Source organism: Ursus americanus, chromosome 1 (genome assembly GCF_024610735.1).
Source record: "Ursus americanus isolate L20-20 chromosome 1, mUrsAme1.1.p, whole genome shotgun sequence".
In the NCBI taxonomy this organism is placed as follows: domain Eukaryota; kingdom Metazoa; phylum Chordata; class Mammalia; order Carnivora; family Ursidae; genus Ursus; species Ursus americanus.
In genome coordinates this window covers 51,577,351-51,601,120 of record NC_142127.1, presented here as the reverse complement: position 1 = coordinate 51,601,120, position 23,770 = coordinate 51,577,351, and the positions used below count along the sequence as shown (strand labels likewise).

Sequence of the window (23,770 nt, the reverse complement as noted above, 5' to 3'; positions counted from 1 at the left end):
ATATTTTCTTAACCCTATAATAGACAAATTTTTTTAAGCAAGATACAAAAAGCAGTAATCATAAAGGAAAAGATTTTATTTTTTTAAGGATTTATTTATTTATTTCAGAGAGAGGGAGAACAGTTGCGTGTGCACGTGGTGGGGAGGGGCTGGGAGAAGGAGAGAGAGAGTCTCAAGCAGACTCCCGCTGAGTGCGGAGCCTGATGTGGAGCTTGGTCACCACCTGAGCCAAAACCAAGAGTTGGACACTCAACTGACTGCACCACCCAGGTGCCCCTAAAGGAAAAGATTTTAAAATTGGACTATATTCACATTAAGACTTCTGGTAAACAAGAGAGAGAAAAGGTAAGCTACAGAGTGAGAGAAGATATTTGCAGCATCTAACAAAGAACTTATCTATAGAATATGCAGAGAGCTACAAATAAGTAAGGAAAAGATAGCCCATTAGAAAAATGGGCAAAAGATTTGAACATGTACTTCATGGGAGAGGAAATCCTCCATTAATCATTAGGGAAATGCAGATTCAGACTACACCCTAAATTAAGAGCACTGACAATACCAAGTGTTGGAAAGAAAACCGATTAGCAGTATATTCTAAATTTGGGTAAATGTATGATCTATTAATAGAGCCCCTCCAGTCTTAGGTATATACTCAAGAGAAATGCATGTACAAATTTACCGAAATCCATGTACAAGAATGTTTATGGCAGCTTTATTCATAATAGCTTTTAAAGTATAAACTATCTTAAGTGTCCAACAGTGGTATGGATAAATACACTGTGGAATATTCCTGCAAGGGGATATTACATGACAAAGAAGATATGTACTACTGGTACATCTAACAACATGGATGAATTTCACTATCTTGAACAAGAGAAGCTAGACACAAGATAATACATATTGTAAGATTCCATTTCTATAAATTTCAGTAACAGGCTAATATGTGATGCAAAAAAAGCCAGGATAGTGATTATCCCTGGAAAAGAGTGAAACATTGTGACTGCATTGCTAATAGTATTCTGTGTATTGCTCAGAGTAGTTAGAGGTATGTGTTCATTCTGTGATGCTTCATCAAGCTAGATACTTATGTAGTTTACACTGAGTATATTTGATACTTTAGTATAACCCTTTCTCAAGTTTGACATTCAAACCACTGATTATCTTCTGCTTGTATCAGTTGAATTTTCAATCTTGATTTTTATTTTCTGACTTTCATTTTCTACTTTCTACTTAGATTTTGGTTTCCTTATAAATTTTTCTTAGTTTGTCAACTCTCTTAACATTTCATCCATTTTTTTGACATTACTCTTCTCTTGTTATGGCCTCATGCTCCTGTTTCATAGAGTTCTGCCAAGTATGCCAGATAATTCATTAAGAGGGTGTGTGTGCATGCACACGTGCATGATCATTTTCTTCTTCCTTTCTGACATTCCTTTTTCAGTAGCCTTTTTATTAAAATCAAATTTGTGGACTCTGCACCCCACCCCCACCCTCCTTCCTTGAACATGTAAAATCCATTCAGACTGATTTACAGGAATCATACAGGATTGTTGCCTTCTTCTTTTTAGTAACGTTCAAGTCCTCTTGAAATCTATACTCAAGAATGAATTGGGTGTCCATTCTGATCGCCACTCAACTGATGGCTGACAGGCCAAGAGCTTTGCTCTGTTTAAGTTCTCACTGTTTACTTCAGTGAATCACATAACTGAAAACCCACAACTACCAACATACATTCTACCCAGATTATTGGTAGAATTAACCTATTATTTCAAATCTTGGATGACATCTTCTTTACACATGCGTGCACGCACACACACAGCCGTGCAGAGCATTGCTGCCAGTTGTCTTAGTTGAGTCTTTTGTTGATACTTTTCTGGGAGTTTTAGTCACTCAAGTATGTAAAAAGATGGTAGTCAAGGATCAGTACTCTGGTCTCCATAAACAGCATTCATTTAGTAGAGCAACAAATGTTTAATATTCTGATTAGGGCAGATCCTAAATATCCAGTTAGAACATACAATGGAGGTCTGTTTCATGAGAGAAAACATAGATTGGTCTTTCCTCAACTCGGGATATTTAAAGGGGATACTCTGGGTTGGAACAAGAAGAAGCTGTATTACTGGATTCCTAGCCAGACTATTTTGAGCTGAAGCCCTGACCCCCATTATTTTGGTCTGAGTGCATTGTTGACTGTGTATTAGTATTAGTTAGAAGCCACCTAACCAGCACAGATCAGCTCATCTGGGTGTCAGTATCAGGTATTGGGATAGTGGATTTGGCTAGAGGGAAGTATCAGACTTGGAAGCTATAATTATTACAGAATAAGAGTGAGTCACCATGATAAATTGCCAGGTCTTATCTATTTAGTCCTCATATTTTAGGATTACAGATGGTGAGCAGTGAATAAAGTCCTCCCTTCCCCCTCACGCTGTAAATATCTTTTTTTTCCCTGTTGTAAAGGTGATGTTTTTTGGTTAAAAATAAATAAAAGAGCATTGTAGTTTTTAAAAAGAAGGCAGAAAGGGAAAGTTTCTCCGGTATTCAATCTTCTAGAAATTTCTATCACTAACAATTTGGTATGGCAGTATTCGGTTTCATTATTTGAGTGCATTTGTTTGTATGTATTATATATAGTTTCAAAACCACAAATGGAATCACATTATACATTCTGCCATAAATAATAATACTTAGTACCTATTGAGTATTTACTGTGTACCTGGAGCTGAAGCAGTTACTTTACACGTATTTTCTCACTTAATCCTCATAATCACCCTGTGTTGAATTGGAGTTATCCCAATTTTATAAAAACAGAATTAGAGATGTCAAGTAACTGTTCCAAAATTACACAGGTAGAAAGTGGTAGAGTCAGAACTCAAGCCCAAATCTTTTTGATGGCAAAATTCATATTCTTAACTTTATTTTGTTGTTCTGAACCTGCTTTTTTCACTTAGCAATGCATTTTGGACATTTTCCCATGCAAATGTACGTATAGCTAGGTCTTATCTTGATAAAAACCGTTCTGTTATATGAATGTCCCATAATATATTAGCAAATCTCCAATTAATGGTTTTTTAGGTTGTTCCTAATCCAAATCTCTCTTCTTATGTTAGTATCACACTATTCTGATTACTATAGCTTTATGGTTTAATACATAGCAAGGCAAGTCATGTATTTTTCTCTTTAAATATTTTGTACTCTTAAGCAGTTCATATTTTTAGAATAATGATATATTCAATTTGTAACATTCTCCAACATCCCTGTTATGATTTTAACTAGAATTCTGTCATACGTTATAGTGGCTAGAATTTTTGTCAGCATGGTGTTGATCAGTAAAAATGAATTTTGAGTGAGGGTCTGGCTGAAACAAGTGTTAAGTTAGTGTCTTTGGACCTCAGGTCTGGGAGTCCATGGACCTAGAATGTTTATTTAATTGGCTGTTGTTGGAGCATTTGAGTATTGCTACAAAGTCACTCACAACCCTGATTCTTGGATTTTGGGATGAGGAATTCCTTTTAAAAGCATTTGGAAGATATGTGCCATCATCCCTCAAAGGCACATAAACGTAGAACTTTATATACAATTTCATGGTGTTAGGGAAACCCTGAAATCTATTTTTGGGTCACAGATTAACAATTCTTGCTATGGAAACTGAAGAATACCAAAACAGAGAAATCTAGTATGTGGTCTTGGAAAGTCAGTTATGTTATTGTGTGCAAAGAAAAATACCATTTTTGTGATACATAGATTGACAATCAGGTATTATTAATCCCGAATAGTAGGATTTTAAATTTCCCTGATGACCTTGGACCAAGAATGAGGACCTGGAGTAACAACCTTGGGAATAACAAGGCTAAACAAAGAGCAATTGGAAAAACTGTAAGGAAGACAAATAGGCCAGGGTGATTGGACAGAACATGAATTTTTGAGTCACTTAGACCTGAACTTGAATCTTAGCTCTGCAGCTTACTGGCTTTGGAAATCTAGGCAAATCACACGTTCTCTGTGAGCCTATATACATTACAGCTGCTATGAACAACAATAATAAAATACATCAAGAAAATAGAGCATTTCTTAAGTTAAATGTGAGACTATTAGTAAGAAGAGTCAAAGCAGATGAGTGAGGAATTCAAGGTGAGTTTGGATTTTCCTTTTAGTTAAAAGGTAGTTGTTTAGTAAAAACTAGTTCTTCTTAAGACTAGACGCCTGAATTGAGATTTTACTAAGAAAGCCAGTATTGTTGGTAAACCTTGAGAAATTTGAAGACGAGGACTAATGAACAATATTCAGATTGGAGAAGATGTGTATGTGCTTTAAGGGAGTACCCAAGAGATTATGTTGCCATTTTGCAGATGACTAATATTTAATCTTTCAGCTGTCATAATAACGATGGCAACAGCTCACATTGATTGAGAACTTACTCTGTGCCAAGGACTGTGCTAAACGCGTTACATGCATTATCTCTTTTGCTCTTAAGTAGATAGTGTCATCATCTATGTAATCAATGAAGTAATAAGTGACAGACCTTGTAAATGGCAGACCTAGGATTTATTTTCACACTTAAGCATTAAGCTATTACCTCTCCAATTAGTATACTCACACCACTGCAAAATAACCAAAAAGTTCAAATATCCAGGAAGTTTTGCATAATCTTCATTATGTGTATAGGATTTTGAAAGTGAGGACTTTGTTAAAGTTATCAGAACAAAAGTTCTCCTCCTACATCTGTATCTCTACATGATGATGTTGCTAAAGAAATTAATAAAATCCTAAAGTAACTTCTGATGCCTCGAGCATTAAGGTGTTTCTGTGTTTTTATTGTATTCCAAATTGTAAGGAGTAGGGTAAGTATGTATTAGATTATTTTCTCAGGTAACTATATTCAGTTAACTGGAACCTTTTATTCTCACCGTAAGTATTAGAGTGTGTGTGTGTGTGTGTGTGTGTGTGTGTGTGTGTGTGTGTGTATGCATAAGAAAAATTTTAGTCCATTAAGTATTATATACAAATTTGTCCAAATGTTTTCTTTCATCTGATTAGAAATTTTTCAGATAAGGAACATAAAACATCTTTTAATTTTTTGCTAAAATTAAAACGAAGTCTAATGTAAGAAAAACAGCACATCGCAACTATACCATATAATGATCATTTATGTATGATATTCTTACCTGAACGTGATCTTTTTTGTCTTAAATAAACTGGCGTCTTTTAATAATCTGTCTTTTCTTGGCTGTTAAATCTTTATGGGGCTAATGAAGAGTATTGGGTAAAAAAGAAAACATTTTAAATTTTGAAACATTTTTACTTTGAACTCGTCAAATATTTGGTTATACTCTATAAATTTTTCTTAAAGGGTTTGAATGTGGCTTTAATGAATAAAGTTTGAGAACTTTAATTATGAACAAATTCTCTTTAAAATTTGACTGTTTCTAATTGGTAGTATAATGTGTTGGTGTGAGGAGAAAAAAAAAAAAACTAATGCCAAAAAGATTATGTGATAAGATTTCAGTGTCTGGAGTGATTGTGTAGTTAATTTAAAATGGAAGAGAAATACTGAAATTCCTTCACTAGTGATCATCGTTTATGGAGGCCCTTTGGTTTTGTAAAAATGTTTATAGTTACAAAAGTATTTTATACTTTTTATATGATTAAAATTTAATTTCCTTCCTTATTTTTGGTTTGGCTTTCTTTTGTCTATTTTCTTCTCTTTTCTTTCTTTAATTGAAAAAACTAATGGAACCAAATATAAGATGGTACCACTGTTTTCTCCTTCTTTTGTATAATCTTGTTGCGTGTCTCTACATAAGCTGTTCTGGCCACTCATCATAGTAACCAGCTGGGCCATTTCACCTGCTGGAGCCATTAAAGAGGACTCTCTCCCCCTAGATTAATCCCCTCCGACATTAGTTTTTTGCACTGACAACTGGAGCAGGCATTCAGAATTTGCAGGTGGCCAGTGTGACGCACATAATTGCCTACAATTTTAGGCAATGAATAAAAATGGTCTACATTACTTGTCAAAGGTTGTATATGCAGTGCCAAGTGAGATCTATGGGAAGCCTTTTAGGGTTTAAAGAACAGTTAATAGCAAGGCTGCACAGGGCTTTTTTAATCATAATGCATTTGTAATATAGCACTTTGATCTTCTCCTTGTAGGAAATGGTGTTACATTAGCCACTTTTAAACATTTATGAGTGAAATTCAGTTATAGAAGAGTAAAAGTGATTATTCTTAAGCAGAACATGTTAGATTTCATTAAAAGTTTTCAGCTTGCCCCTTCCTTGTTAAAATCTGTGGGAAGTCCTTTTCCTGGAGAGTTTCAAATCAGGATCTAAGGACATGGAGCTTTTTCCTTATTTTTCCTGTTGGTAACAGCAAGATTTGGAAGGAAGGTATACTAAATATTGAGGTAATTTATACAAGTGAATATTTATAGAAAAATAACTGATTTATGGTAAATACCATCGATGAAAACCTAAAAAATCTATTACTAATAATTGTGTATTACAATAAATTTGTGAGAAATGCATATTTAAAGCGTATTCATAAATTATCTTTAACAACAACAACAAAAAACCAGATGACTCTCAAACGCACTTCTTCTGGAAGAGCTAAGTTTGACCTTTCAGACCCAAGAGCCTTTTATTAACACCTGCCTGTAAGAAGAACCTTGCCACACGCAGCTTTTAGATTCAGAACCACAAAACTGATGAGGAAAGACTTGAAGGGTTCAGTTTGTGTCACTTGCTGTTTGCCGTTTCCATTTCACAGATGATTAATCTTTCTGTGAAGAAAGGCTAGAGAAACAAAGCACATTGGGCTCTTCCTGCAGTTACTCCTTCTGAATGCACACTAGCTTGCTAACTAAAAGGCCTTTAGATTTCCAGCAGAGAGAGATGTTCTGAAAGTGAATGCAGCTGGTTGGAGGTCACCAGTGCAGGGCTCTTGCCATTGTGTAATGGAGGCTTTGGCAGGTTGGGTGGGGGGGGGGGGCGGTGTTGGAGCGGGTACAGGAGAAGTGGGCAGGAAGAAGGTGTTGGCAAAAAATTAATTCCGAATTAAAAGGGTTTGGTCAGTTGATTTAATATTTTGGAGGGTAGATCATCAATAATAGGTTCAATTTTGTCTCTTTTGTTTGTTTTTCTTTTTAAGGAAAAAATTATAATTCGGTCTTTTTCCAGTATTCCCCCCTCCCTCCATTTTCTAATAGCATGTTTATCTTGCAAGTGGCATCACTAGGTGATGTTGAAATATTATTAGCTCTTACAGTCTTTGGTGTATGTGAATTGTCTTGAAATTTTTAAGAGTGTTACTAATTTTGCTAGTATTCTACATTTTATATATTAAAATGTTAATGCCACAACATTTCATTGGTATTTGGATTTTTAATGAGGTATTAAAAAATAATTATGTGTGTGACATCGTGCCCCTTTCATATAAAATTGACTATTTTACTTTGAGGATTTGGAAACTTTTAATTTTAGTAGTTAGTATCTAAATGTTTAGTGTCCATCTTGAATTTACTTTTTCCTCAATCTTGTGCAGGATATAATGTGCAAAGTCAAATCCTGGGTTATAGATCAGAAGAAACCTGTTCGCTTCTATCATGATTGGAACGACAAAGAGGTAAGTTATATAAATATCAATCCTTCTATTCCGGCCTTGACTTTGACTTCTTAGAGAACAAATGAGATTTTTCATTGTTTTATGTATTATTACTGTTAATATCTAGTTAAACTTTATTTCTGTCAATGATTGCTTATTCCCAGGCTTGTTATTATTTTCTTTTCCCCTGCTCCTGATATTTCCCCTACTCCTGCTAATCTGTTAGAAACAAGAATTATGAAAATGAAAATGGCTACTTGTTTGAAAAGAGTTTATTTTCAAGTTATTCAATGACTTACTTAACTTTTAAAAGGGATTCTTCCTCTATCTCCCACTTTAGATTGAAGTGTTGAATAAACACTTATTTCTGACTTCAAAACCAATGGTCTACTTGGTTAATCTTTCTGAAAAAGACTACATTAGAAAGAAAAACAAATGGTAAGTTCTTCCCCCTCAGATATATTCAGACATATCCTGTCTCTACCCACACAAACACACATACATATGAGCTATCTTAGATTTTAATGTTTTCCTCCTTATTATTAAAAAGTTTAAAATGGATGAGAAAGCTTCGTCTGGTTTTGTACATTCTGAGATGAATCTCCTAATTGATCTACACTGAGAGAACTTAAAAAACAATTAAATTAGGCAATATTGAATCATGCATATTTACTTATTAAATTTAAATTTAATAGACATTATTGTTTGTTTCCTTTGCAAAATGAGAATAAATGTAGTTAGACCAATAAAACTTTTTAAACTAGGAATTTCTAACTGTGTTGATATTATATGTGGCCTTAAAATACCCATTTGAGATTATAGCTGGGCATAAGTTTTAAAATCCAGATCAAATGCTTTAAAATTTTTTTTCAATTAAAAAAATTGTGTATGGAAAGGGGAGAAGGAAGATCAGGGATCTATTTCAAATACTTTTAAAGTGTACAGAGGTAAAAACTGCGCACTCATGTGTTGTCATTTTTGACATGTAACCCAAATGTACAAGGTTTTCTTTCATTCACTAATAACTTCAAAAAATCACATATTCATATAACATGTGGACATGTAGACATTTGGCATTGCACTCACTTCGACTTGCCTCACGGGACCCTCAGTATTTTATACTATTAAGTCATACAAACAAATCAAAACTATCCAAAGCAAAATATCTGCGTTCTCCTAAAATATATTGTCGGTTTTTCCCTGTACTTCATTAAGTACTTAGATGCACATGGTTTCAATTTTCCATTAAAAATTCTCATTTCCATATGATATCAAAGAGTGAGAAGCTTTAAACTGAAAAATAAACATTCATAGACTGGAAGCCAAAACAATAATTAATGTCAGATGGTTAACTCCAATAAATGATTAGAATAAATTCTGTGAAATTACTGCAACTAAAAATGCCCTGTTGATATTACTTTAAGACATTTTGTGTTCCTGATAGGAAACTGAATTTGTCCTCTTTATTGGTAGTGTTCTAGAAAGCATAAACTTAACGTGAAAATTCAGTTCTGACTGGTCAGTGTCCTCCAATAGATAATTAACTTTAAAATAATCAGTACTGTCTTGTTTCAGATTCTTATAAATTTGATGATTAATGCGTTAAAAATTTGTTACCTTTGGGAAGGAATTTTAAAATTTATTACTTGACCTCAGTTAATAAATCTTATTGTAGTGTGAATGGTAAGGTTTCCTGAGGCTTCATGAAACAATACAGACATCAAAGTTTACATGAGAAGGGATGAGTCGGTTTCCTTGCCCAAAGGGGCTTCTCACACCTGTATTTGGATGATTACAGGTAGAACTCCCTGGCTCTAATTGTATAGTAAATACCATTTCCCAGACCCTAATGGTAGACAGACTGCTTGGGAGACGCCAGTCTGTGATTTAGCTGTCGCCAGACACCCCATGTTTTTTGTGAGACCAGTTGTGATGATGATATGGTTATAGCCAATTGAAAGCAAACTCTTGTCTAAATAGCAAATTTTAATTTATAAAGATGTAGAGGTATGGATGATCCTATTTATAAAACCAAATTTTAGATTTTATATATAACTAATGATCTGGTTTGGGGTTGTGTGTATGTTTGGTGGGGGGAGGATCAGATCTTGTGGAAGTTAGTGTAATTGTAGCTGAAAGATCAAAGACTGGGTAACTGAGTGATGTTCCAGAAGAGAATTTACCACATAGCCATTTTCTGTACAGTTTCTGCCGCCTGCTGTTCCTATTTTCCCTCAAGCTAGCCATTGACTACCCCCTGTGCATCCCTGCTCGTAAAAAATGATTGAGGAAGTATTTGTCATGTATTTATGAGTGGGAAACATTGTGTGATAGGGAATGGCGTCTACTGGAGCCAGAAAGATTGCCATTTTCCTTTCATTCAGCCACTCTGCTACAGCTTTAAATCCTCTGTTTATGCAACATAGCCTTTGTATTAAAGTGCAGAATAAATTTTTATTATGAAGGATATGAACACTAGGTTTTCATCGTTTATAACACTGCAAGCAGATGTAAATAGTTAAGATACGTTTTAACTACTTAATCCTTTTAATTTGTGTTAGCATCTCGTTTTTTGGTAGCATTTCTAAGTTCCATTTGCATTAGTTGCTCCTTTAGCAAAAGAAAAAGTTTTTGTTTTTTAAAGTTATTATGTAATATTACTGTTGCAAATTAAGACTGATGCAGGAAGCAGTAATAAATATTTTCATGGGTCTTTTAGATCTAGAAAACCATTTTAAATGGTCAGGAAAGAGGGGGAGGAGGAGGAATTTGTGATTTGGGCCATAAGAGGAAGACTATAGGAAACTGTAGTTTAGTGGGTCACTGTTTCAGACCTAATGAACATTTTAATTACTAGAGTTTACTTTAAATTTAAATGGTAACGTTGTTTTTCAATCCTGGAAAAGAAGGAAGCATTTTGAAAGATAAGCCTGTTTTGGTATTGAGTAGGTACATTGACCTATCGAAAGATGTAAACAACTGAAGTCACTCCAGACATCTCCTCGCTGTTTTAACAATGTTGAATTAGTCATTTCGTTGATATATGATTAAGCCCCAGCCCCTTGAAGAGCAGCTGACATGGCAGCCGGGTTAGTTACAGTTGTGTTATGGGATCAGATGACAGTAATCAAGATGTTGTAAGGGGAATCCACCGAACCCTTTTTTATTATTACAAATTGCCGTTCTTTGAATGCAGAAGTTGTTGGTGGGTGCCAGTGATTTTTGAACACTTGAGGATTTCATTTTTTAAATACGATCAGTTGTTACTTATAACTAAAATTGTACTGTCTGCTGTATTAATTTTCGTTTGAGATTGCCTACTGAGTTATGGTATCAGGTGGTACAGGACATTAGAACTCTCGATCCATTGCTTAATTAGGGGTTTAAATTTCAATCTTTGCACCTTTGTTGCTCTGTAAGTAGTATATGCCATCCAGTTATGACATCAGTAGAGCAAACTAATTTTAGATATTTTGGATACCTACATAGCTTCCAATTATGTTTCATTTTTGTGTTCTCTTGCCCCATCTTTAAACTATTGGTAAAGGATAATTCCATTTTATTGCTTATTATATACTACATGTTAATATTCAACTGGAAAATAGAACATTTAAACATTCAGACTTCTTGTGTGCATTTGTGTGTGTATAAACATGTATATTTGCATATGCCTTGGTGGGCTTGTGGTCACTAAACATTACCCTTTGACTAATATTATATGAGTCCGGTAATCTGGGTATTGAAATTGATTCGAGATAGGTATACAAATATTTGTCGTCTTTGAAGTTGTTGTGTAATCAAGGGCAGTGTGTCGAATTCACTAACTGAATTCTAAATAGAAAAAGGTTTTATTCTTACTGTTCTGTGATTCAGTCCCCTCATCCCCACTTTCCTGTTTTGGTTAGTTTTCCACATAATTTGTGTGCAACAACTGGAAATAGTTTGGTGATACTATACATTGTATGCCTGGTTAGGGGGAGAATCATGGAATAAATCCAACATTTCCTTGATTTCTCGAACTGTGTGGGAGAATTACAGGTACTGTATCTCAGCAACCCTGCATGAAGAAGGAAGTATATTCATTTTTTACATATAATTTTGTATGTCTGTATATCTATATACACAATACAGATATACATGTATATACATATATCCATATAAAGGTAAAACTATTTCTATAAAACAATTCTAAGAAGTCATCAGTTTCTGACAAGATTATTTACTGAAGCTAGAAATTTATGCTGCTGTGGAAGAATTGCATTGTTACACATTTGATTTACTTGAAACAGTTGAGAATAAGTAATTATTCTTAAAAAATTATTCATTTTAGTTTAGGAACTTCTCAAGTAGATTTGAAATTAAGTTTAATTCGCATAAAGTTTTCAGAAACATACCCTGTTGTATAAAGCAAGATTCACATGTATGAGATTTTTAAATGTTTTTATCATCCACTAGTCTGGCAAAGGAAAAGCCCTGAAATATCCATGCAATGTTTTGGGGGGATTATAATTTCTGTTTTTTATCATTTGTGGTTCATACAGTTTTGGGGGGTTGTTGTGTCACCTTCATCTTGAAGTACCTAATATTGTGAAGCCTATGAGAATACATTATTTATTCTGAGTGTGTTCCTACCTACTTCAAATCACAACTGGGAAGTTTATTTTAACATGTGAGGGTTTTTTTTAGCTGAATTAAATTTTATAAGCTATAATTTGTAATGATTTTCATAAATCAAATACTTTTTTAAATGGTGATTCCTTCATGAGGACTGGTGCTTATATGCTCCTTTGACAGATGTGAAGGGGTGATAGAGCAGGTCAAGGGTATTCTGGAAGTCTAAACTAAGCAATTTTTTTAAAATATAGGATTGATTAAATTGGTGAACTTCTGTACAAAATATTCTCAATTTTACTTGTTATAAATGAATCTAAAAATTTTTCTTTAGACCCCTTCTTTGTTTTACAGTCTTTTGTTTTTGCTACTAGATGATTCTCAACTGTCTGCTTTTTAATTTGTATTATGATAAAGCTTTGAAACAGTGTCATATGCACTGTGAGTTAGGATTTCAAATAATTTCCGGTGAGTGGATTTTGTGGAATTAATTATTTTCTAATTTCTTGGATCAGAATCTTGAGAGCTTAAGAGAATATACTAAAGCAAAATAATTTTTTTTTTTTATTACAAGAGCTGGAACTTTAAAAGAAGTGTGAGGGAGAAGACCTTTGCTTATTCAGGAATCTTTTTACTTGGAATTTTCTTTTGCATTTGTACATGTATATACATGTAATAATACTTGTGAATTTCTTTCTGGTTCTTGTTAAATGGATTTTGCATACTCTTTCAGCAATTTCATATTCTTATCAAGTGATATTAGTACCCTAGAGTGCTTAGTCGTAACAAAACCAAGTAACACTCTAATTCCATATTATGAAAAAGATAATTATAGAAGAAATCACATCTTTTTATAGGAATATAATGCTATTTATAATGCTACCCACTGTGGTATGCATTTTAGGAATTTCCCCTGGCTTATTTGGATTTTTGTCCCATACTATTTACAGACAATAATTTCTATTTGCAAAATAGTTCACTGAATTTGAGAAAGCGATACTTTGGGAGGGTCAGTTATTTTCATTAGCACATCTGTTGACTTACTGTTCTGTGAGTGATATAATTAATCGAATATGTCAGGATGTTTATCTTTTTTAAAGTAGCTGAAGAATTTCACAGCATATAGTAGGGAAACGTTTCACAGAATTGTGTCTAGCTTTAAGAGACTAAAGCTCTTTTAAAAACACAAGTGTTCACTTGCCAGAGGGGAGGTCAATAGAGGTATGTGTGAAATAGGTGATGGGGGCTAAAATGTACACTTATCATGATGAGCATTGAGTAATGTACAGAACTGTTGAATTACTCTATTCTATATCTGAAACTAATATAACACTGTATGTTAACTATACTGGAATTAAATTTTTTTTGAAAAGGAACAATTAAAATGTTTTCCATACAAAACAAACAAATGTTCTCTAGGATTCTCTCATATGAAATTAAAATATATGTTCTCCATACATGCACAGATACTCATAATCTAAGAAATGAAAGGGAAAGTTTAACTTACATACTGTTTTTCAAATTATAAATGATTCAAGTACACAAAAGAATTAAACTGCCTCTCTACCCCACTTATTTGGTGAATAATTTAAGGACTATTTTTAAAAATTTATATATTTTTAAAAATTTGTGCCCCGGAAATGAAGGACCTCTAGATCAAATTTTATTTCCAAAACTGTGAGTTGAGATGAGCTACACTAATAAGTGGGAGTTTTGACTAGTAGTAGTTGGTAGAAGTGGAGGAGAATTTTGAAGCCTAGAAATTTTAGGACTGTTGGTGGTAGAAGATGTAAGACAGGGCCTTATGAAGGGATTAGAATGGAGCCTTAATGCAGTATACAGGGTCTGAATAAGCTTTTCCTAGGAGAAGGCTGTAGAAAAGGAAAGGAGAGGGTGCCATTTTGGGCAGTTTTCATGTTTTGTCTAATATCCTGCTTGTGCAGACTAGGAAAGGAATATTATTTCCACTGCCCTTCATTCCTGTGTTCTCTCCTGTGTTCCCCAGTCACAAGATCTACCTTTGGAGTTAATGTTGTAGTCCAGCTACTACATTATGAGTTAAATAGACTTTTGAAGGCTAGACCAAAATGTTGAGTACCATTGATAACATTGGGTCTATAAAGAAAATGAATCTGGGGTGCCTGGGTGGCTCAGTCAGTTAAGCACCCAGCTCTTGATTTCGGCTCGGGGTTGTGAGATCAAGCCCTGCATCAGGCTGCATGCTGAGTGTGGAGCTTGTTTGGTATTCTCTCTCTCCCTCTGCCCCTCCCTGCTTGCGTGTGCTTTCTCTCTCCCTCTAGAAATAAAATAAAAAATAAAATCTTAAAAAAAAAAAGAAAATGAATTCTAAGAAACTTTGAGCATATAGTCTATTTATAAATTAGGTAGTGTGTATTATGAGGAATTTTGGTATGTTAAGAATACTGCTACTTTAGAATTTGAAATATTAGTGCAGTGGTCCTTATTTGCTGCTATCTAGGTCGTTGACTGCAAGCAAATTACTTAGTCTTTCATGTATTGAAGACAATTCATCAGAATGTTCACATAAAATGTGTTCTGTATAAACAATATCTCCCAAATTTAATTAGCATACTCAAAAAGAATACAATAATAGAAAAAGGACTTGTTTAGTCTTCTAAATGTATCTTCCGAATATATTCCCTTGGTTTTTCTTTTCATTATATGGATAAAGGAATAAAATGTGTTACATATATGTCTACAGCTGTAGTTTTATGCTTTGGAACAGTTGTACTCCAAAACAAAACGAACAACCGAGAATCATCTCTATTGTACAGTAGCAGTAGCAATTAGATTCCCGTGATACACTCACCATCTTCCATGACTCTGCCCCTATCTCCTTCTCAGATTGGGCTCTGTGACTTTACCATTCACAGCTTAGAGGATTTATTGTTATTTCTTGGCTTCTGTTAGATGAAATCATTGTTTATTACAATAGCATTTTTTTAAATGGCCGTTTATTCTTTAAAAAGCCTTTTAAAATGGTTCCATTGTGATCTTCTATATCTCATATATCTCATTTTCCCTATTTTGAATATGTGTGTGTGTGTGTGTGTGTGTGTGTGTGTGTGTGTGTGTGTGTGTTGGAGGTGAGGCAGTGAAAGTTAGTTAGTAAAGATCATCTCTAAGATTCCCTCTTCCAGTGCTAGAATTTTACGATTTTAAAGAATTGGATTAAAGCATATTCACAAGAAAAGATGCCCATGCAAAAATCTAGTACCTTCTCAACCCTCATGTACGGGTTTGTCATGGTAGGATTTTTTTTTCCTGTGGAACTATATAGAGCATTACTGAGGTTGCAAAGACCCAATTTATGAGCAACTTTTCTGGCTGGGTTGGAGATAAGACCTGATCCTTCCCCTACTCTCATTCCCTCTCTCATATCTCTACCCCTTGAAAATAAATCTTTTCTGGGTCTCACCATGTTCAGATCCTTCCTTATAGTGAGTGGCTATTGCTTTGGCTAGAATGAGAACAAAGTGGAAATAAAACCTGTCTGTAGAATTGACATATCTGTATTTGAGGCTAGTTATATGACTCAAACCATTACATTTTTAAATTCTGACATGACCTGGAAAGCATTTCCCCATCAAAAACAGTAGATTATGAAATACCTTCAAAAGCCTCCTTAACTCACAACATAGTAGAAATAGTGCAGTTTGGACGAGACATATTTTGGTATCTGTAACCATTTTTATCACCAATTTTTAAATTCTCCCTTAAAAATATGTTCTAATGGGGCGCCTTGGTGGCGCAGTCGTTAAGCGTCTGCCTTTGGCTCAGGGCGTGATCCCGGTGTTCTGGGATTGAGCCCCACATCAGGCTTCATCGGTAGGAGTCTGCTTCTTCCTCTCCCACTCCCCCTGCTTGTGTTCCCTCTCTTGCTGGCTGTCTCTCTCTCTGTCGAATAAATAAATAAAATCTTAAAAAAAAAAAAAAGCATTTAAGAAAAATATATGTTCTAAGATAACTGACTTAGGAACTTTGAGTACACCCCTATCTATAAAGTTCAGGGCTGCACACTGATATCCATTCAGTTTTTAAATACTTTCTTAAGAGAAATTAATTTCATAAAAACTATGATTATGAATATACATTTCAAATTTATGTTTCTTATGAAGACTGTGAACTCATTGAGGAGGTGGGAACTATGTTTTCTTTTTCCTTTTGTAAGCAGATAATCATTGAGCCCTTCTGTGTGTCAGGTACCATTTTAGATGGTAAGCAGAAAAAGCCCTTGCCCCTTAAGGCTTATAGTCTTATGGGATAATAGACAACCAGTGAACAAATATTTAATATTTAATGTCAGGAGATAACTAAAACAACGAAGAAAAATAAGGCAGGGGAAGAGAGGTGCCATTTCAGTTAGAGTAGTTAAGGAAGGCCTTTATGAAGTAAAGGAGTGTGCCATGAGAGGATCTGAAGAAAACTCAGTCCAGGGAGAGGGAACAGCAAATGCAAAGGCATGTGTGACAGGGCATTGAAAAAGAGTAAAATCTGAAAACAACCACTTGAAAAGAACTTTGTAAATTCTTATTCAGATACATTGCAAGTAAATAGATTTTAAAACATATCCTAAATATGTTGTAAAAGTGAATTGTTTTTAAGAATGGCCATCATTTATCTTCTGGCTTGCGATAGTTAATTTCTTAGAGTCCAGAAAGATTTTAGATTGCCAGGTGTTTTAAACAACCTTTAAAGTAGTGTTTGCAAATATATAGATTTACTTTGAATTTCATCTTTCCTTTTTTATGCTTGTCTAGCAACTTGCTGATCCACTTTACCATTCATAAAGCACTTCTTTTACAAGTCCCTCAATGTATGACCTCAAAGAAGTAGGTTGAACTTTACTAAAAATAATAGCTTGGGGCATCTGTCTGGCTCAGCTGGTAGAGCTTACGACTCTTGATCTCGGGGTTGTAAGTTCGGGCCCCACGTTAGGAATATAGCTTACTTAAAAATAAAATCTTTTAAAAAAATAACAACAACATTTGTCAAAACTTTATAACATCATAATTTACATTAGTTCATTGGATCCTCAGACACAGTGTTGTGGCCCACACAACACTGAACTATTTTGGCCTCGAATTGATTGTTCACGAAAATGAAACATTTTGATCATTGAATTGAGAGATCTGCATTTTAAGTTAGGAGTGGGTTATGTTAGCTAAATGGTAAATGAAATTAGTGTGTCCATTAATAGAAATACAAAGGTACCTTTTTAGAACTTTAAGTATTTGTCATTAAGATCAAGGAGTAGTCACCAGTATTCATGACGATTATCAACATTTTCCTTAGAAATTCTTTTAAAAAGAACTGTGTAGTCTGTGGAAGACATCTTTGGGTTTAGTCCATTTTGATATTTAAAAGAAAAATAATGTCTGTCTGTTGATAATAGTTTTTGGCTTTTTTTTTCTTGTTTTAAATGATGTTTGAAAAGATTTTTTGCAAAGAGCATTTCTGGATGTCTGAAACATGAAAGTAACTAGTATTTTTCATACATAATTTATATTTAAAATTGTTGCCTTAAATGGTGCCATTTTTCTTTTGTCTCTTACCCCTACCATCCCATTAAGTGACATTGACTTAGCTTTTCCTGTACCAAACTAAAAGACATACGTGGCAAACCATTATTTATTATTGAGCTCCTACTATGTGGCAGGTACCCTTTTGAGCTTAGAAATTGGTAAGATGTTAATAGAAGAATAGATGAGACATAGGAAAATTTTATGAATATTTCTGAAGCATAGATGGTATCATGCTGTTTTAGAGCTAGGGCAGTTGGAGAGATGGTGGAACACGCCCAAGTTCTTGTAGCAGGCAAGTATTAGAAATAAGCCCGTTTGACTTGAATGTTTATGCCTGTTCCACACATGACAGAGCAAGATATATTTGTGATTCTTCACATATCTTTGAAAGTATTGCTTTAACTAACTTGAACATTCTGTTATGTTTTATCTCAGAAAATATCATCTCTACCAAATTGTTTAGTGTTAATTAAAAGAGATAATTGTCAAGGTGACAACTGTGTATCTTTCTTAGGATAACAAGCTTTAGCTGTTGGTGTTTTTGTCTTGCCTTATCATTTTATTATATTAACTATGTAATAATGTTACAGCAGTATATTTTAGCACCCTCTGTATCAACCATTTTTAAACATATACCATATATATAAAAATTTTGTTAGAGAAAATACAATGGCTCTTACTGAAAGTAAAACTAAAAATTACGTCAAGTTGCCATGTCTAAAATAGTAGTACAGAATAGACCCCAGAAACCATAGCTATAACCACAGATCATTATATATATATTAAAATGGTAAGCAGAATTTGCCCCCCCCCAGCATACCATACAATTTGTTAATAATTCTACACTGCTAGGGGTGAAGGAATTGATGTGGAGTGAAAGAATATCATGAATTAGATATGGAGTGAAAGAATATCATGAATAACAACAAATTCAGATGTCTAAAATGTTGTATTAGTTGTAGTTAAGTGTTGACTTGATGCTTAACTGACCATTTAACTATATTCCAGTTACATTTAAGACTCCCAAAAACCTTATAAAATTGTTACCATCATTATTTTAAGGAAAGCAAAGCAAGTATAGAGCGCTTGAGGAACTCGGCCAAGCTTGTATAGCCAGTTAATGGTGCCAAAATTCAAACCTAAGCAGTTTATTATCTCCAGAGCCCATGACCTTTACTACTATGCCATAGTAGTAAGCATTGGGCCCTTGGTGGTGGGAAAGGTAGAAGAGGCCTGAGCAATAGGTCATATACTAGCTACATTTACTATCACTATAAATTTCATTTAGATAAGGTTTTGTTGTTATTAAACAGTTAATGCACTGTGAAATTTGAAGCTAAAAAGTCACTATAACCTGATTAGAGAATGCCAACTGAAGGTAATATAAAAATTGTTACCTAAACAGTATTTTAATTTTCATGAATTTGTCATTGAAAACTATATTCCAAACATGTAGCAATTTAATAGCCCTTTATAGGGACAATAGTTAAAGTAGTTTATATATTTTCACATAGAAAATACATATTATTGATCATTTTTTAAGATAAGTACTTTCTTGGGGCGCCTGGGTGGCGCAGTCGTTAAGCGTCTGCCTTCGGCTCAGGGCGTGATCCCGGCGTTCTGGGATCGAGCCCCACATCAGGCTCCTCTGCTATGAGCCTGCTTCTTCCTCTCCCACTCCCCCTGCTTGTGTTCCCTCTCTCGCTGGCTGTCTCTCTCTCTGTCAAATAAATAAATAAAATCTTTAAAAAAAAAAGAGAGAGAGAAAAAAAAGATAAGTACTTTCTTCTACCACTTGGTTGTTTTGTATGTGTGTGTGTTTTTAACCGCATAGTTATTTGTTCTATTCCTTGTGCTTTCAGTAACTTGGAATTTTTTTAAGACCTTCTTGAAAGTGGGAATTGTACATGTGTATGCATGTGTGCATATCTTTAATAGATGAAGTACAGATAGATAATTTGTATAATATTCTGCTTAAATTCTACATTCATGCATAGCAGCATAATGGAAAGAACATATATACATATGTCTTGGGCAAAATACTACCATTTGTTGAGCATGTGTTATATGCTGGACTTTGGGGCACTTATATAGTATGTTCTCTCTCTCCCTCTCTTTTTAAGATTTTATTTATTTAAGACGGAGAGCGTGAAAGCATATGCACACACAAGCTGGGGGGAGGAGCAAAGGGAGAGGGAGAAGCAGACTCCCCGCCAAGCAGGGAGCCTGACGTGGGGCTTGATCCGGGGATCCCAGGATCATGACCTGAGCTGAAGGCAGACGTTTCACTGACTGAGCCACCCAGGTGCCCCCATAATATGTTCTCTTATTTGGATTAATCCTCATAACAACGTCGAAAGGCAAATAGTTACCTATTTACTTAGAGAAGTATAAAGTGAGAAACCTAGTTAAACATCTTAAAGACATCTTTTATCTTGAGCTCATGAGAAAAAGTATAAAACATTTTATTGCATTTAGAGCAAGCCTTTCATGGAACAAGAATTGCATAGGGGTTTTTTGTTAGTTGCATTCTAGTGAAAATTGCACAGAAACCCATACAGCTAGAAGATTAGAAATAAAGGATAAATAAATAAATAAATAAATAAATAAATAAATAAAATGGTCAAGCTATGACAAAGGAGGCAAGAATATATAATGGGTAAAAGTCTCTTCAACAGATGGTTCTGGGAAAACAGCTACATGCAAAAGAATGAAACTGGACCACTTTCTTACACCATAAAACTTCTAGAAGAAAACAGACAGTAATTTCTTTGACATAGGGTGTATAAACATTTTTCTAGATATGTTTCCTCAAACAAAGGAAATAAAAGGAAAAATAAGCTATTGGGGTCTACACCAGAATAAAAAGCTTTTGCACAGCAAAGGCAACCACCAACAAAACAAAAAGGCAGCCTACTGAATGGGAGAATATATTTGCAAATGATATATCTGATAAGGGGTTAATGTCCAAGATATATAAAGAACTTATACAATTCAATACAAACCCCCCCCCCCAAAATGAGAACCACAACCCTAACAATCCAATTAAAAAATGGGCAGAGGACCTGAATAGACATTTTTCCAAAGAAGACCATGGCCAGCAGACACATGGCAAGATGCTCAACATCACTGATCAGGGAAACGCAAGTCAAAACCACAATGAGATGTCACCTCACACTTGTCAGATTGGCTAAAATCAAGAAGACAAGAAACAACAAATGTTGGCAAGGATGTGGTGAAAAAGGAACCTTCACGCACTGTTGGCGGGAATATAAATTGGTAGAGCCCCTGTGGAAAATAATGTCCAGTAATTCCACTACCAGCTCTTTACCCAGGGAAAACGAAAACACTAACTTGAAAGGATATATGCGCCCCATATTTATTTGCCATAGCCACGACATGGAAGCAGCCCCAAATATCCATCTCTAGATGAATGGATAAAGAAGATGTGGTACGTGTATATCTATATATACACATATACACCACTATATATATATATATATATATATATATATATATATATTACATGGCCATAAAAAGAATGAAATCTTGCCTTTTGCAACAACATGGGTGGATCTAGAGGGTATAGTGCTAAGTGAAAGAAGTCAGTCAGAAAAAGACAAATGTGATTTCACTCATATGTGGAATTTTAAGAAACAAATGAACAAAGAAAAAAAGACAAAAAACCACTTAAATACAGAGAATAAACTGGTGGTTGCCAGGGGGAGGTGGATGGTAAGATGGGTGAAATAGAGAAAGTGAATTAAGAGTACACTTACCTTGATGAGCACTGAGAAATGTATAGAATTGTTGAATCATTATATTTTACACCCGAAACTAATATAACACTGTATGTTAATTATACCTGAATTGTTTTTAAAAGATAGCAATTTCCCATTTTGTTTTATTTCTCCTAAATATACATATTTTTGGTTTTTATAATATTGTAGTGTTCTATCTTCTAAAATTTGCAAGGATATGGTCACTTATATTTTTCCTTCTTTTCACTGTACTTTTGTTTCTTCTCTCCTTCCCTCAACACGCTTCCTCCCAAATTTTTAGGATCCAGTTAAAAATTTGTTTAGACATAGAACCAGACTTCATGTTTGGTGAGATTTTACTGTTTTGTGAATGCTCCAGACTTTTTTTTTTTTTAATTTTATTTATCCATTTGAGAGACAGAGAGCACAAGCAAGGGGAGAGGCAGAGGGAAAGGGAGAAGCATATTCCCTGCTGAGCTGGGAGCCTGACATGGGGCTCCATCCCAGGACCTGGAGATCATGACCAAAGCCGGAGGCAGACGCTTAACCATTGGAGTTACCCAGGCGCCTCTCCTCAAGACTTTTAAGTGGAACAGCAGCATTTAGAAAATCTTGCTGTGTTTTTCTTTTTGTTAATCAAGACTTACCTCTATACCTTTCCAACTCCATCCAAATGGATTTTCCCTAGTCCTATCAGCAGGTACACTATAACACTTAACTATGTAACTAAGAAAATTGATGGTCTACAACACAGTTTATAGATGTTAAGTTAAGAAAAATCCAGGGGCACCTGGGCGGCTCTGTCCGTTAAGAGTCCAACTCTTGATTTCAGCTCTGGTCAATGATCTCAGGGTGGTAGAATTGAGCCCTGTCTTGGGCTCCACACTGGGCATGGAGCCTGCTTAAGATTCTCTCTCTCCCGCTCCCTCTGCCTCTCCCCCCTAAAAAACACCCACGAAAAATATTTCTGTTTTTTTTTTTTTTTTTTTTTTGGAAGTGAAAACAGAGTTTATTGGAGATAAATACATGGAGATATGGACAGTGTCTAGGAGACTCAGAAAGGAAAAAAGCATGAGTCTCATCTTTGCTTGGGGTCTGGGGGTTTTTTGTTTTTGTTTTTGTTTTTTTAGATTTATTTATTTATTCATTTGACAGAGAGAGACAGCCAGCAAGAGAGGGAACACAAGCAGGGGGAGTGGGAGAGGAAGAAGCAGGCTTCCAGCGGAGAAGCCTGATGTGGGGCTCGATCCCAGGACCCTGGGATCAGGCCCTGAGCCGAAGGCAGATGCTTAATGACTGTGCCACCCAGGCGCCCCAGGGGTCTGGGGTTTTTACTGGTGATTGTGGTCTGGTGCATATGTCCTCTTAGACAACCAGGAACTGGTCAGAACAAGGAGTGGGTCTAGGTGGTCCTTCATAAGTCATTCATTCCCTGAAGTCAGGGGTCTTGGAGAATGTTTGCCTGGTCACTGGGATGTTATCTGTCGTGCTGGAAAACTCCAAAGATATCATTATCTCTTTGTCCCTTACAAGGAGGACATATGCTGTTTGCGTTACAAGACATGTGTACAGTGGGGTGGGGAGATTTGGCCTGAAGTAAAATTCTATGATGTGAGAGACATTCCACACATACTAATCTATACAATCTCCAAGTAAGAGTCAGAAAAAAACCACTGAAGTGGCTTAGTTAGTGTGCATTAGTTTGCGTGGAATGTCTCTCACATGGTAGAATTTTACTTCAGGCCAAATCTGAGATAGAGACTGAAGAGGAAAAAAAGAGACCAAGAGAGGGAATATGGAGAATATTGACCTTTTGTTTCCTTTCTTATGTTCAGAGGTAAACATCTTAGTTGTCTAGATCTCTGGAAACGAGTACTTTTAAAAGCCTTTAAATGTTACTAGAATACGTTGTTGAAGTCATATCTGGTTAGTTTTCTGATTAAGTATAATTAATTATGTTTCTATAATTGCACATTTCATAACTATGGTGTATGATGGGACATTGTTTTACATCTATTATTAAGTGAAATTTGTATGGGTGGCCAAGTATTGTTTTTAATGTGACTTGGTATTACTTAGACATTTTGGATATATAGTTTAAAGACTACCAGATTAGATTGGGATATTCCGTCAGCTTTGTAATCTTGGAAAACTGAAACAAAAGAAAAAAGCAATGCCTATTAAGCATCCTTAACCATAAGCAGGGGAAGGTATGTGTGTGTGGCTTAGCTAATAATAATGACTTTCTTA

At 34.9% G+C, this 23,770-nt stretch overlaps 1 protein-coding gene across 2 annotated transcripts in view; it reads left to right on the top strand.

Annotated features, from left to right (window-relative positions):
• Positions 1–23,770, top strand: part of OLA1 (Obg like ATPase 1) — a 173,164-nt gene that overhangs the window by 114,219 nt on the left and 35,175 nt on the right. For both annotated transcript variants that reach the window (XM_045800331.2, XM_045800332.2), the window contains 2 exons: positions 7,543–7,623; positions 7,943–8,040. In XM_045800331.2, coding sequence (XP_045656287.1) covers positions 7,543–7,623; positions 7,943–8,040 — 179 coding nt within the window. The remainder of the gene's footprint in view (positions 1–7,542; positions 7,624–7,942; positions 8,041–23,770) is intronic.